At 39.9% G+C, this 13,827-nt stretch overlaps 1 protein-coding gene and 1 long non-coding RNA gene across 2 annotated transcripts in view; one reads left to right on the top strand and one right to left on the bottom strand.

Moving 5' to 3' along the window:
- Positions 1-1,812: 1,812 nt before the first annotated feature.
- The window catches only part of LOC117936929, a 24,205-nt gene continuing 12,190 nt past the window's right edge, over positions 1,813-13,827 (top strand). The window contains exon 1 of the long non-coding RNA XR_004655058.1: positions 1,813-2,077. This is a non-coding gene — a long non-coding RNA (uncharacterized LOC117936929). The remainder of the gene's footprint in view (positions 2,078-13,827) is intronic.
- The window catches only part of si:dkey-121b10.7 (heparan sulfate glucosamine 3-O-sulfotransferase 6), a 22,808-nt gene continuing 20,585 nt past the window's right edge, over positions 11,605-13,827 (bottom strand). Inside the window, exon 2 of the mRNA XM_034860423.1 lies at positions 11,605-13,047. Coding sequence (XP_034716314.1) covers positions 12,429-13,047 — 619 coding nt within the window. The 3' untranslated portion in view covers positions 11,605-12,428. The remainder of the gene's footprint in view (positions 13,048-13,827) is intronic.

The following is a 13,827-nucleotide window of genomic DNA, read 5'->3' as shown; positions in this document are numbered from 1 at the left end:
CAATATCCGATTTGTATTGAAAGGTCCGATATAGTATGTTAGGTCTGGTATCAGATCTTGTGTCTGTTTCAAGACCAGACTTCAAGATATATAATAGATCTCACAGTATGAAAATGAACCTTAATTGTGGAACATGTGGACCTTAGTGTTGTGGGCCTACTGATGAATTAGACACCTGAGTTGACCATCAGTAACAGCAGTAATTTTCAATTTTAAAAATAATATCAGTAGTAATGTCTATCTCATTTGGTAAGTGCTACTTCGTGATTGGGTGATATGTGATATGGCAGAAAACATGGCAATGTCATTTTTTCTCTTTGTTAATATCTTGTTTGTCTTATTTCTCAAACTAAAGGATGTCCTCAGAGCGAAACCAATGAAAAAACTGCTATGTACAACCACTATAGCTAGAAAAAATGTAATACTTTTGAGTAGATGAATAGCATTTAGCTCTATACTGCCAGTACATTCATATTCTTTTTGGATAATTTAAATTGTGAATAATAACCACATCTGTTTGTAGTTATAGTTGGTGATTTTCTATCTCAGCTTGTGTGTTTTTTATTGTAAAGGAAAAAGAAAGAAAGATGGAAAGTGTGTGTGGCCAAACATTTCTATTATTCTTTCTCTCGACTCATTTCTCTCCCCGGTGTTGAAGGCCTGACCTGGACTCATTCCCCCTTTCTCCTTCTTTGTCTAATTTCCCTTATCCCATCTTCTTGCTCTCTCTATCTTTCTCAGTCTACCTGCTTGTGCTGTCTGAATCTGAAATAATATGTCTCTTTCTCTCTATCTCGGCATCTTTCGCCATCTCTGCAGCAAAACTACTACTGTGTGTTTCTGTGTTTGTGTTTTTTCTTGTGTGTGTGTGACGTGCTTCTTATTTAACATTGACAATAAATCTCTGACCTCCTTGCAGCCTCTGAGTAAAGCGCTCTGATATTAAATAATGAGACTCGGGGAGGTGATCTGGTCCCATGTCAGGCCCCCAAGGGATGAGATGTGATATTGTTCCCATTTCTGGCTCCAAAATTGGAATTAACTGCAGCTTGGCTCCCAGCAGTACACAGGAAGAGGACACTGTCTTCTATATGCTCGGAAAATCATTGGAGATAATAAAGCTTCATGATCTTTTCTAATACTGACGGACAATATTTACTCTGACTGGGCTACTGACATTTAGTGAGAACACAATGAGTCAGCATAAGAAGACCTACACTTTGACCAATATGGGGTTTGTAAAGGTAAATAATACTAATATGTACAGTATTGTAAACAAAACACTGATAGACAGTTGTGGTCTTGAAAACAATAGACATGCACTTGAAAATGGAGATGATGTAATAAATATGTGAAGTGTTGGTGAACATCCATAGCGTTAGCTAGCTAACAATAACTTTGTAAGTGTTAGCTTACCGGCTAAAATGCTTTAGTGCTTTAAGAGTTGTGATGATGTATGCACTGCAGAACGCAGGCTACGCATAAGAAACATTACGTGCACTGGGTGGTGTACGTTTATGATAAAAGTTAATTTCAGCTTGATTGCTAGCTGAAAAGGCTGGTCCTCATTTTGTTAACAGTTAAGCTAGCTAACCACCCGCTCCTTTTATAGAGAGCCAAAGTCACACCCTTCTACTTCAGGTCTATGGGACCTATGTTTCAGTAAAGGGAGAGGCAAATCATTTTTGATTCTGTTTTAAATGAGCCACGGATAACAAATATGATATAGTCAATTGTGTGAAAATACGTACTTAGAAAAACTACACACTTCAATGTTGCATGGATGACGTCTCGCTGAAGCTCCGGTGTCTTTTTGTAGTGTACCGGGGATGTAAAGTTACTCAAATGAGCAAAGGCTCTTGCTTCTTTTGCTTATCTGTTGAAAACACTTCACTGGAAAAAACACATCAGGTAAGATAACAGCTACATGTGTGTTGGAATAGAGCTAAGCTAGCTAGCTAGCGAGCATGTTGAGCATCAAGCTAGGCGACTTAAATTGTGTGAGACGAGAGATGTTGTTCACTGAGCGGTTTCTCACAAAACTAAGTGGTACGATAACAAACTGAGACTTTCTTCTGTTGGCTCAATTCAAATGGGATTAAAAAATGATTTGCCTTTCCCGTCCACTACCGTTCATATTTTTTCGAACGATAGGCCCCATGAGGTACACCTAAAGGGCCTGAAGCGACTTTGGCTCTCTATTGGTCCAATGATATAGCACACACACACAGACAGACAAACAGACAAACACACACACACACATACACACACACCCACACAGACACGCGCGCGCGCACACACACACACACACACACACACACACACACACACACACACACACAGACACACACACAAAGTGAAAATACAGTGAATAAAATAAAATATGAATTTCTTTGATCAACTGCTTAGGGATACACCAAGTTTTCTAACTAACTGATTAAAGGAAAAGTATGAATCCTTACAATTGTTTTTACACTCTATTTTAATTATCCAACCAACAATATTATTTAGCGTATTACGTATTAGTGACGTATTCCGTATTATGTGTTTGAGTTGTCTGATGAATTTTTACTGCATTATGTCAGTTTTTGGGGCTCCATATAGCATAGCATCTGAAAAAGCATCTAAATCATCATAGGACTTAAATCCATCATCTGGAATAACAACATATTAAAAAACTAAAATCCTAATTCGATAGAAAATAAACTAATGAAAATTGGTTAAAAAACTAAACCCTAAGACAATTGAATCAAACATAAAATTAATTAATAAATAAATGAAAAGATGGAAGTATAATGGAAACAAGTACATCTTGTTTTTACCATTTTACTATTGTCAGGTGAGCCTCTAATAACCTGGGACATACATACATACATAAATACAGCAACAGCATATTTTCCAAACAAGCAGGAGTTTTTAATTTTCCTCTGAGCAGCTTCCCCCCGAGCTGTTGAAAGACGATCGGGCCCTTAAGGACGTGCTACTTCTCCTCAGTGAAAGCGAGAGGAAACTCCATCTGACCTGAGAGAGCCTTCAGAGAGAGACTTCAGCGTACAAGAGGAGACCTGACTCCCCAGACATCTGTTATGTAGAATGGCATCTAATTTACCTTTTGGTGCAGAGGGAAAAACAGAGGACAGGAGGGGAAGGAGGGAGGTGGAAGGGAAGTATAGGGTTGGAAATGGGAAATGGAAGTCTGTGCATATGTGTGTTTGTGTGTGTTAGACTCCATCTTTGCTAATGCCTGATGCATGCCGTTTTTATTATTAACATGTATGCCCCATAAAAAGTGATTCAACCTACATAGGAAGTAAGATACAATAATGTAAAGAAAGAAAAGAAACAATACATCACAGCTCACATACTTTCCATTATAGTCCAAAAACCCAACTCCAATAAGCACTTGGCACAGATAAATGCATCTTGCAGTGTGTGTACTGACTAAAACAAAGTCATTCATGTTGTCTGGGAAGTAAACCAAAGTGAGCAGCCTGTTAGATTGTCCAAGTGCAGGCTACAGAAACAGCTGTGTAATGGCAGGTCCCTCACATGGAGTAACTTCCTCACAGAGACACAGCAGGCTAATTAAAACACTAAGTAAACTATAGGGAAGAAGAGAAGTGAGTAGGCAAGGTGTATTGGGGGGTTGGGATTTATTAAATATTTATTTAACAAAACCTTTATTTAAGCTATGTAAATTATTTAATAATTTACTTTTATTTGATCTATACCTTTGTTTTTGTTTTTTGTTTTTTAAGATATTAGTTTTCCTTTCTGGACTGTCTATGTCAAGCTGAACATGTACAATATTTTATTTTACGTTAGTGATGACTACATATCTTAGAGAATAACTGTATTATCTTTTCCTATATGCTCCACTTAAATTCTGGCTTTGGTCAAAGGGCTACCGCACTGAGAGTATGTATTAAGCATATTCAGTTTAGTATGAATTTAGGGAACTGGGACTTTCAAAACAGAGTAATGTTAATATAATTTGTCAACATGGAAATGTTCAGTAATCTGCTGAAATGATCTTTGTTGCTCCTGCACATCGGAGTGTGAATGTGTGTGAATGTTTATCTGATGAGCAGGTGGCACCTTGTACGGCAGCCCCGGCCCCAGTGTGTGAATGTGTGTGAATGGTGAATGTTCCCTGTAGATGTAAAAGCGCTTTGAGCAGTTGTTAAGACTGGAAAAGCGCTATATAAATACAGCACATTTACATTTACATTTATGCAAAACATTGTGTTGTTTAAATTATTTTAATTTTCACCCAATCATTCTATAATTTCAGAAAATCAATTCTCAATAAATCAATAATTATTAATAGCCATAGTTCATTATCAAAAATAAAGGCATGTTCCCAGTTGGACAACTATCCTTTGTCTAAGAATGTGCCTGCTTCAGGAGTTTGACGTGCACTTTAAGGGTCATAGGTCATCCATAGATACCCACTGTGGGGTCAGCTTCATTAGGTGTTAATGACCCTCCCTGAGGGCAAGTTGTCAGCTGTGCTTTATACCTATACATTATTAACTCAGCTTATTTTTTTTAATAAAAGACAACCTGTTCTCTGAGATCTCTTCATCTGGTGGTTTCTCCGTCTCCTTCCTTTCCTGAGACGTTAAATGACCAAACCCCCAAACATCTTGGATCCCAAACAACACAAAACCTCAATGAACTGGCTCTGCAGAACATATGGCAGAATCAATGAGAGGGCCCATTCATTAAGCAAACTGTCATCAAGAGGCCTTGGAAAATAGCATATACAAGCACCTAACACAGGAACTTGGATATGTTCCCAGTGATTTGTAATTAATGTTTGATACGTGTCTTTGTTCCTCCCTTGATTTGCTAATTAGAGAGGAAACACGGGTGCAAATCCTCTCCGCTTCGCTGGAGGAATGCGCCTCTTGCAGCCAGCGAACCGAGCGTTTTCTTCTAATTTGAAGCTCGCTTGTCAAAGCAGAAAAGGCCTCATATTAAACCAATCCCAGCCTGTATGGCGTCCATTCAGTTCAGTTATGATAAACAGACAACAGCAGGACTGAGAGTTTGAACAGGACACCTTTTTGATGTTTGAAGGCTTTGATTCCCTCTAGGGGTGTGTTTAAAAACCTTTGAATGTAGTGCACAGTTTTAAAAGTAAAAAGTATGTGTGTTAAGACTCAAATTTAAATCCCTTGTTCTTGACAATAATAAACTGTACTTTATTAAATGTTTCATTGTTCAGGGAAATAAATAAATGACAACTTTAAACGTTCTCATATGAAACTATATAAATATCTAGCTGCTGCTCTTTGTTACTTCAAATACCTTAAAGACAGAGAGAGATAATGAGACCATGGGCCCCAGACACATGTAAAAACCACACCGATCCAAATAGGAAAGAGAGACAAAATGACAACTAACGGCTGTGTTTGTAGTCGTTTTGCATAAAGTTGCATGTCTTTGTAGTCATGTTCCATCTCTTTGTGGTCGTTTTGCATCTGTTTATGGTTGATTTGTGTCCTTGAAGTATTATGCATCTCTTCGTGGTCATTTTGCATGTACAGTATTTGTGGTTGTTTTGTGTCTCTTTGCAGTTGTTCTGCGTATCTTTTTAGTCATTTTGCGTGTATTTGTGGTTGTTTTGTCTCCTGGAAGTTATTCTGCATCTCTTTGTTGTTGTTTTGCATCTTTTGTAGTCATTTTGCACCTTTTTGTAGTCCTTTTCCAACTCTTTGTTGTCTCTTTGCTGTTGTTTTGCATCCCTTCGTGGTCATTTTGTATCTCATTTTGGAGTTGTTTTGAGTCTGTTGGTAGTCATTTTGTGTCTCTGCAGTAGTTCTGGGTATCTTTGTGGTTGTTTTCCATCTCTTTTTTATCTGTTTTGCGTCTGTTAGTCATTTTGCATCTTTAGTAGTATAGTAGCCTTCCAACTCTCTGTTGTCTTGCTGTAGTCATTCTGTATTTCTTTGTGGCCGTTCGATTGACTGTTAAACTGGAATGGAAATGTTAACAGTCCCTTCATACAGAGGTTCTGGTCCAGGCCCATATACGTAATCCATCCCTAATACCAACAAGCCAACTGCCTGTCACCTCCTGACTCTGGTAGGCGGGGCACGGCATAGTTTCTTTAACTGAAATGCATGTTTTGATGTTAGCTTCTTAGCCAAGATTCCTTAAACCTTTGACAGAAACAAAGTCATTATCTGAGAATTGTTTCAGTCTGTGGTCAGTCAGTGTCCGGTGGTATATCCTGAGAAAGCTCCTTTGTTGGTCTCTGGCAACAATAATAAATAGAGGAACTGGATAGTTAACGCTTTGCACAGAAGAGTTTGCCAAAATCAAAAAAGTGTCAGATGAAATGTTCTACATGTTAATAAAGGATCTTAGTGCTGAGCGTGATAGAGTTAGGGATTCAGACTAATGTCTGGCTGACAGCAGACTCTCCTCTTCCTCACACTTCCGTACTTTGAGGTTAAAGGGCAACAGATGACTCCTCTATTAAATGACCACCATACACACCCGACACACAGAGAAATCCCTCTGGTAGGCCGTTTTTTCTTTGAATCCGTGCTTCTTTTCAGGTTATCTTTCATTGATTGATCTACATTTCAGATTGATATGTTATTATAGCTGACTGAAACCCAACCACAGTCCCACTCAGCTACAATCTGGCAGAACATACATAATAATGTCAATAAAGGTTTACTCCCTGAGCAATTTCCACAATAATTACCAGTTTAGCTCTATCATTCACAGTAAATGAGTCCATTACATGGGGACGGTAACAGATCACAATCTCTTTCCACTCATCAGTCTGAGAATAACCCTCTGAATATGGGGGTCAGATGACCATAAGCAACCCTGGTGGTGGAATGCACTTTGAACTCTGACCTCTGGGCAGTCCGAGGGGCTGATCCTGACCTCCACAGAGAAGAGCAAGCGTTGGAGCGGAGCACTGACCAGTTGTTCAAGTCACTTCAGGAGAGAGTGGAGATGTTGTTTTCGGACATTAAAGAAGAATGCGGACAGTAGATGGGAACAAAACAGGCTTGTTGTCAGTTTGGTTACTGAAAACAAGTATGAGCATTGTAGTGCTTAGTCATTGGGATTTGGTCAATTTAAGCAGTAGTTCCCAAAGTGGGGTCCGTGGACCGCCAAGAGGTCATCCAGTGGGTCCAAGGGGTTCCCCAGCAAAAAGAGGAATCATTATTTTTAACTATAATTCCATCCAGAAAGTAACACAGAATGTCTAACTTTTGGGTAACATGTTTCATTCACTTTCTGTAACAAAACATCTTAAAGCAAAAACCCTACTAGAAGGGGTAGGATGTCTTCTCAAATGAAGGTGTTTGGTCTAATTTCATAGTAATCAGTGTAAGGGGTGCTTGACCTGAAAGGGATTGGGAGCCACTCAATAAAAGAACTTGGGGTCGCCCATTTTCAAAGAACATAGTTGCCACTTTATTCACTTACAATACTGTTTCATCAAAACTGTTTTCAATTTCATGTTTACGTAAACTCTGTTTTACATTTGTTTTATCGCCTAATTTAACATAATGTTTTGCCATGCTAATAGCGTATCTGTCAATCTGTTGGTCAGAAAGTTTGAGACTTTGAAAGACTTTTTGAGAGTTTGAAACTTTGGTTCCAACTGAAATATCTAAACTATCTAATGAATTGCCCTGAAACTTGGTACAAATATCCATGGTTTCCAGGTGATGTATCCTTCTGATGTTGGTGATAGGTATTTCGGACTGAATGGTGTAATTTCACCAAATGAAATAAAGATTAATTTGCGTCAGTGTGGACAGGCATAGGCACTGTGGTAAGTTGTGTAACTGCTTGGCAAGTGTTGTGGTTTTTATAAACGTCTCCCTATCCTCCAGCTGTTCCGTGCCTGATGAAACTCATGCAGTGGCCTGTGAGCAGGCTGGCAAACTGGCGGGCAGTCCTTAAGCAGCCATTCCTCTCCCGCCCGAGTAAGGACACTTGACCTACCCAACAAGGGTCACCAGTCACTTTCGTTAGGGGTGTAAAGATCTGAAGGGGTGACATTCACCCCAATATCGGGGTTTGGTGTAATCCTTGCAGGTTTGGATCCTATGCACCCACAGTGGCGCCAGACGCTCACATGGACCATTTACAGGGAGGTCATTGTGTGAGAGAAATGTATCAGGAATGGAGCCAGGGCTTTCTGGATAAAGGCCCGTCTTGAAGACCTGCAGCTGAACCATCCCGTTTGCATATCAATACCTTCAGGCCCGAATAACTTCAGTCTGCTGATGAATGAGAGATTTGCTGCTATCTCAAGTCTCAGAGCTCTTTGATGCAGAGAGAGACATAAAGGAAACTTTTCACCAGCGGGAAGCTTGACGACATAGCTGGCTGGTTCCCTTCATGCACTCCTCAAATATGAATGGGGTTGTGTGAGTTGAAGATATTCTAGAACTGGAGAATGTGCTGGGTGGAGAATGAACACCATCCATCTGTCAAATGCAAGCAGGTTTTAGTAAGAAATTACCTGATCATCGTGTAAAGTCTAATTTTAAAAATGGAGTTGGCTGTAAAAGTGGCTGCTGAGTTTTGAAATAAAATTGATGTCAAGCTATGTTGATAGTTCAGATTTTCTTTCAGTTATTCTGCTCTTTGGGGGCAGCAGGATCAAACAATCCAGAAGATACAGAGCAACATTAGCATTCATTTAGAGTCATGTTTCTGGACACTTGGCTTATGTAAGTCCATTCCTGACCCTCCTTTTAGCTCTGGTTTTGGGCTCAATTAAATAGATATCTAGCTCTTTCAGGGCTACGTTCAACAGCTAACGTTAGTTGCTGAATTTGTCTCCTGTTTGATGCTGGAAAGGTAGTAAACAGTGCGTTCATCAAAGCTTTTTCTTTGTATTTTTGGTAAAAAGAGCTGCCTGCTGCTTCCAAAAAACATCAAAACTGCAAAGGTTTAAAGTGGAAAACCAAAAACAAGCTGAAACACGCTACAATGCTCTGTAGTGCCGAGGGGAACTGCAGAGTTGGGTAACAATTTTTATTATTTCTAATTATAATAATAAAACTAAACTTAAACTGATATCACCACTGACTTGCAATGAAATGAAATATGAATTTCAACAAAGATATACATAACAAAGTAGATGGATGAAGCAGAAACCATGGAAAGATTAAAGTCATTCCCTGGTCCAGCATCCATGTGTGCTCCCTTGTGAGGGTTAAGATCCCTGCATCGATTACAGATGTACGGAAGATATATAAGGTGTTAAATGATATTTTACAAATGTATGATAGCGACCCATGCTCGACCCCTGAGTTAAATCAAAGTGACATACGGACATGGTACGTATAAGCACATATCCCCACCGTCTATAAACTAAACAGGCAGTTATTGATCCGGACCATCTCCCTTCAGTGGAGGTCCCATAGGTTGAGAATGCAATATTAATGGATCAGGGTGGAATTGTTATGTGTGTGTGGTTATTTGTGTGCATGTGTGTGAGAGCAGGCATCCATGCTCATAGCTCATGCAGAGCGACTCCATTACCCAGCGCTGTGGTGGCGGACAGCAGTTGATGGCGGCAGGCTCACAGGTCAAAGGGGGAGCAAAGAGGTCAAAGATTGTCCAGTCCCAAAAGGTCCGTAATCACCCCAGTGAATTGACTGCTTGCACATCGGAAAAGCCACTGTTCTATGTTAACTTCAAATCTAGCCTCTGCAGGCATATGAACCCCCCCCCCCCCCCCCCCCCCCCCCCCCCCCCCCCCCCGCACGCACACACACACACACACCCTTTCACTCACCCCCAAGTAATTGCCAAAAACTGACTTAACACTTGCTTATTCTTAAAGGAATAGCTCCACATTTTGGGAAATAAGGTTATTTGCTTTCTTGCCAATAGTAGGATGAGAAAACCACTTTCATATCTTTCTGTTCAACATAGGGCTACAGCTAGCAGCCTGTTAGCTTGGTTTTACATAAAGGTGGAAAGCTATCTTAGCTCTGTCTAAAGTTGAAAAAATCTAGACAAGAAAGATGTAACATTTTGATTAGTGAGCTTGAGAGGTGCTGGTATAGGCTGCTTTTGGGACACAGCCAAGCTAGCTGGCTCCCCCTATTTTCAGCTTAAATTAAGCTAACCGCTGCTAACTGCTAGTTTTAGCTTCGCGTTTAGCGTAACAGACAAGAATCTCAGCAAGAAATTGAGTGACCATAATTTGGTCCATTTTCCATAATGTCAAACTTTGAACATGACCGCAAGTTATGCTATACATTTTCCAACATGGGTCCTTGTGAAAAGCTTCGTAAACTGTGGCAGCCCTTCTTGCTGTAATTGGGTTGTGCCGACACAGTCTACGGATTTATTTGCTGATTGTAGCTCAGCGGAATAAGTTAATTAATATATAAATAAAACATTAATGATTAATTAATCAAAACCAGCCAAACACCAGAACTCAAAATATAACCCCTGCCAAAACATGTACACCTCTTTTAAAGTCCAACAACATTACTAGAGTTGCCAAAGGTATTGCAGTATGTACAAAATAACACCATAAATGTTTAGTGCATAGGCAAAACAGTTACCAATAGGTCCTCAATGTGCTAGTGTAATTAGATACAGACATTATGTTATTATTAATAAATAAATATAGCTCTTTGAACATGTGCAGCATTTTACGAACGCACAAACTAACCTGTTGTTTGCTCTAGCTCCGTTGTCCTCCATTATCATTCCGCTAGTCATAAACTGCTTACTAGTACGTTTGCCGCCTTGACTAGCGAGGCTGGACCCAGTGCTGGGCTGTGAGGCACCCGTGTGTGTCTGTACGTGTGTGTGTGTGTGTGTGTGTGTGTGTGTGTGCAAGCTGTGCGTCTGGTCTACCCAACCAGTGGACAAAAAATTCAACCCACAGCAACACTTCAAAAGCAGCTGGTTGGTGGATTTTGTTGCCTTGTTATAGAGCCAGGCAAACTGTTTCCAGTCTTTATGCTAAGCTAAGCTACCTGGCTGCTGGTACTTGCTTCAACTGATGTGAATAATGCTCTTTATTCATTAAATAAGTTATATTCATAAGTATATTCATCCTTAAATAACTTCTTTACTCATGCTGTTTTTGAACATAACAATTGCTTTTATAATTAAGCAAAGACTGAACTTTAAAGTAACACTCCATAGCATTTTATAGCACTGTAAATAAATATCATCTTAAAATTTATGTGATTAAAAACAGTGATTAGTTCCATTTTCTTTTCTAATCATCCTATGTCTAGTAGGTCTCTTTCACACACAAAGAAAAATCATCTGCTAAACAGATGTATTTTAGATTCCCGGCAGCAGCAACATCAGTTTGTTTGGAATAAATACAAAGAGGATGGACTAAGTGCCTCTCTGGAATGCAAAGCCAAAATGACCCCAAAACACATGTTTCAGAATAAAAGATTTAGTCAGAACTTCCAGCTGAATTTAAAATACAAAAGTCTTAGAGAAAAAATCTCAACAATAACAAGTTTGTCATCTTATAAATTAAGCTTTTAGAAATATACAATTGCATGTAAGTAGCGTTCGTGGAGGTGAGTGTAGTTTAACTGAAGTAGAAAACAATCACAGATGTACAGGTGTCGTCTGTACACAACATTTTATACAAGTGTAGTATCGGCAACATAAATAACAGCAAATTTACAGCACATAGTGGACTGTGTTTTACATTTCTGGTAGCTTTTCTCACCAGTACCAGGTATCTTCCTGCCAATGCTACATCTTCAATTTTCAGTCCAGAAAAGGAGCTTGCATTAAAAGAACTGAAGAAAAAATAACTGCATACACTGTAAACATGACAGAGGCAAACTGTACAACGCTAATGGAAAGTAAATGATTGTGAACTATTTATTTGTCTCAAAATCACACTATTATATTTATTTTGATTGTGCCATTGTGCATAATTTAAAACCCTTTGCTTTTAAGCAGAGCTCCCATGTTGTATACATCTCAATGCTCCAACATGTCATTTGGTTTATCTTAGCTTTGCCAGGCTGCCAAGTCTCATTACTTATTTGCAATTTGGTGTTGGCATATTTCTGGTATAATTTTCAACATAGTGTTCTGGACGGCAATGAGAGCTTGGCAAACTTCTGACACCCGGGGTGCCAAGTGCAAGTATATGTTTCAATCCGGCTTGCACATTGATGCAGCAACCAGCACTTTTCACAAGCTTTATTTTAGTATTGCTTGCTAAAGTGGCTCAAATGGATTGAAGCTAGCGTGGTTGTTATTGATCTGAAGGAAGGCAGGTGTTTTCATAGCTTCAGAAATGAAGGATATGCATATATTGCAGAGTAAAAGCTTTAGTAACAGTGAATTTCTTTGAGATATTCCTGGCTGGTTTTGGCAGTTGGCTGAACAACTAACAGTTTATAAGAGGTTTGGTGAGTAGCCATTCAGTCCCAACCAAAATTGTGGCTGGTCATTTGGTAAAACTTTAGATTGAAGGGTCTGTAGAAGTCTCGGAGCCTATGCAGGACATCGGAGGAGATCTGGGGATGGGGCCTGCCCTTTGACTTCCCCAGGCAGCGCGGCCTGCTGCTCCCCTCGGGCTTCTTAAGGCAGGGGAAACCTTTGGTCTGGTTGAAGTAGAAGTGCTTGTCTGTTACCACCCTTTTAAGTCCCAGGAAGTCCTGGATCCGGCCCATCTCGCCTGCTGGGTCCGTCACAAGGCGTTCGCCGCTGACAAAGAGGAGGCGTGAGAGCGGGAAAAAGCGCAGCCAGTTCTCTAGGTGCTTGGCGTAGATGCCGATGCGCACAGCACTCCAAGATGTGTCAATGAGGCCTGTGGTGGCGTTTCGGAAGGCCAGGTTCTGGAAGGACGGGAGCCCCGGGGATTTGGACAGAGTCTGGGTGTAATCAGAAACAGCCCGGGTCACGGGGTCACGCACCACCACGATGAGCTTGGTGTGGCGGCTCATGGAGAAGACGCGGCGAGGGGCTTCTTTGGTGATAAAGTAACTGGGCGTCTTCTCCATGGTGATCTGACCCTCCAGAGTACGAGGCATCAAGTTCCTGCATGACAAAGAAAAATAAATTCTGCCATTAATAAAATATTCCATGAGAGTATAGTTATGAAAATGCCAACATACGGTATGTTTATTAGAAAAAACTCTATATTTTCGAAGAAATTAATACATTCGCATGATTGTCCTCACAATTCCATATGATTCCTTTGATGATGCCTTACTTGCCTTGAAGGCTTTTTGATGTTGCTTTTTAATTTGTTGGCTAAATCTGGGATTAGAGGGAGATAAACATGACATTAGCTACTGGCACTGATGTACGGCTACTGTAGGAAAACCGCATGGCTACATTTACCTCAGGAAAGTCATTTCCTCTCGTCCGCTGCCTCCTCCTAAACAGGCTGGACTCTTTCTCTGCTTTTAGTCCTTGAAGCTGGGGGACCATCCCGCAAAACTGAAATAATAGCCACATTACTGTCATACCACTGGTATTTGTAGTCCTACAACAAGGTTGTTACTTTCAATGTACTATTTTTATTCACTTTAATTCCTTCTTTTCATTTTCTGTTTAGCTAGCTATAAACTAATCCGTATCCGAGTGTTGACACAACAAATTGCTTGAAAAATGTAATAAATGAGCCATGACATTTTACTCAATCAAAAAGAATTTACGCTACATTACTAACTCAACAGCAAAAATAATCAGTGAGCTACATTATACAGTATGTTAGCCCTGCTCTGCCTGAAGTACCTCTGAATTACTCCAAATCCTCAACATCCATCGCATCTTTTCTATTATATTTTGTATCATATCAAAAAAGATGGAAAA

Source organism: Etheostoma cragini, chromosome 21 (assembly GCF_013103735.1).
Source record: "Etheostoma cragini isolate CJK2018 chromosome 21, CSU_Ecrag_1.0, whole genome shotgun sequence".
In the NCBI taxonomy this organism is placed as follows: domain Eukaryota; kingdom Metazoa; phylum Chordata; class Actinopteri; order Perciformes; family Percidae; genus Etheostoma; species Etheostoma cragini.
This window is presented reverse-complemented; position numbering and strand designations above follow the sequence as displayed.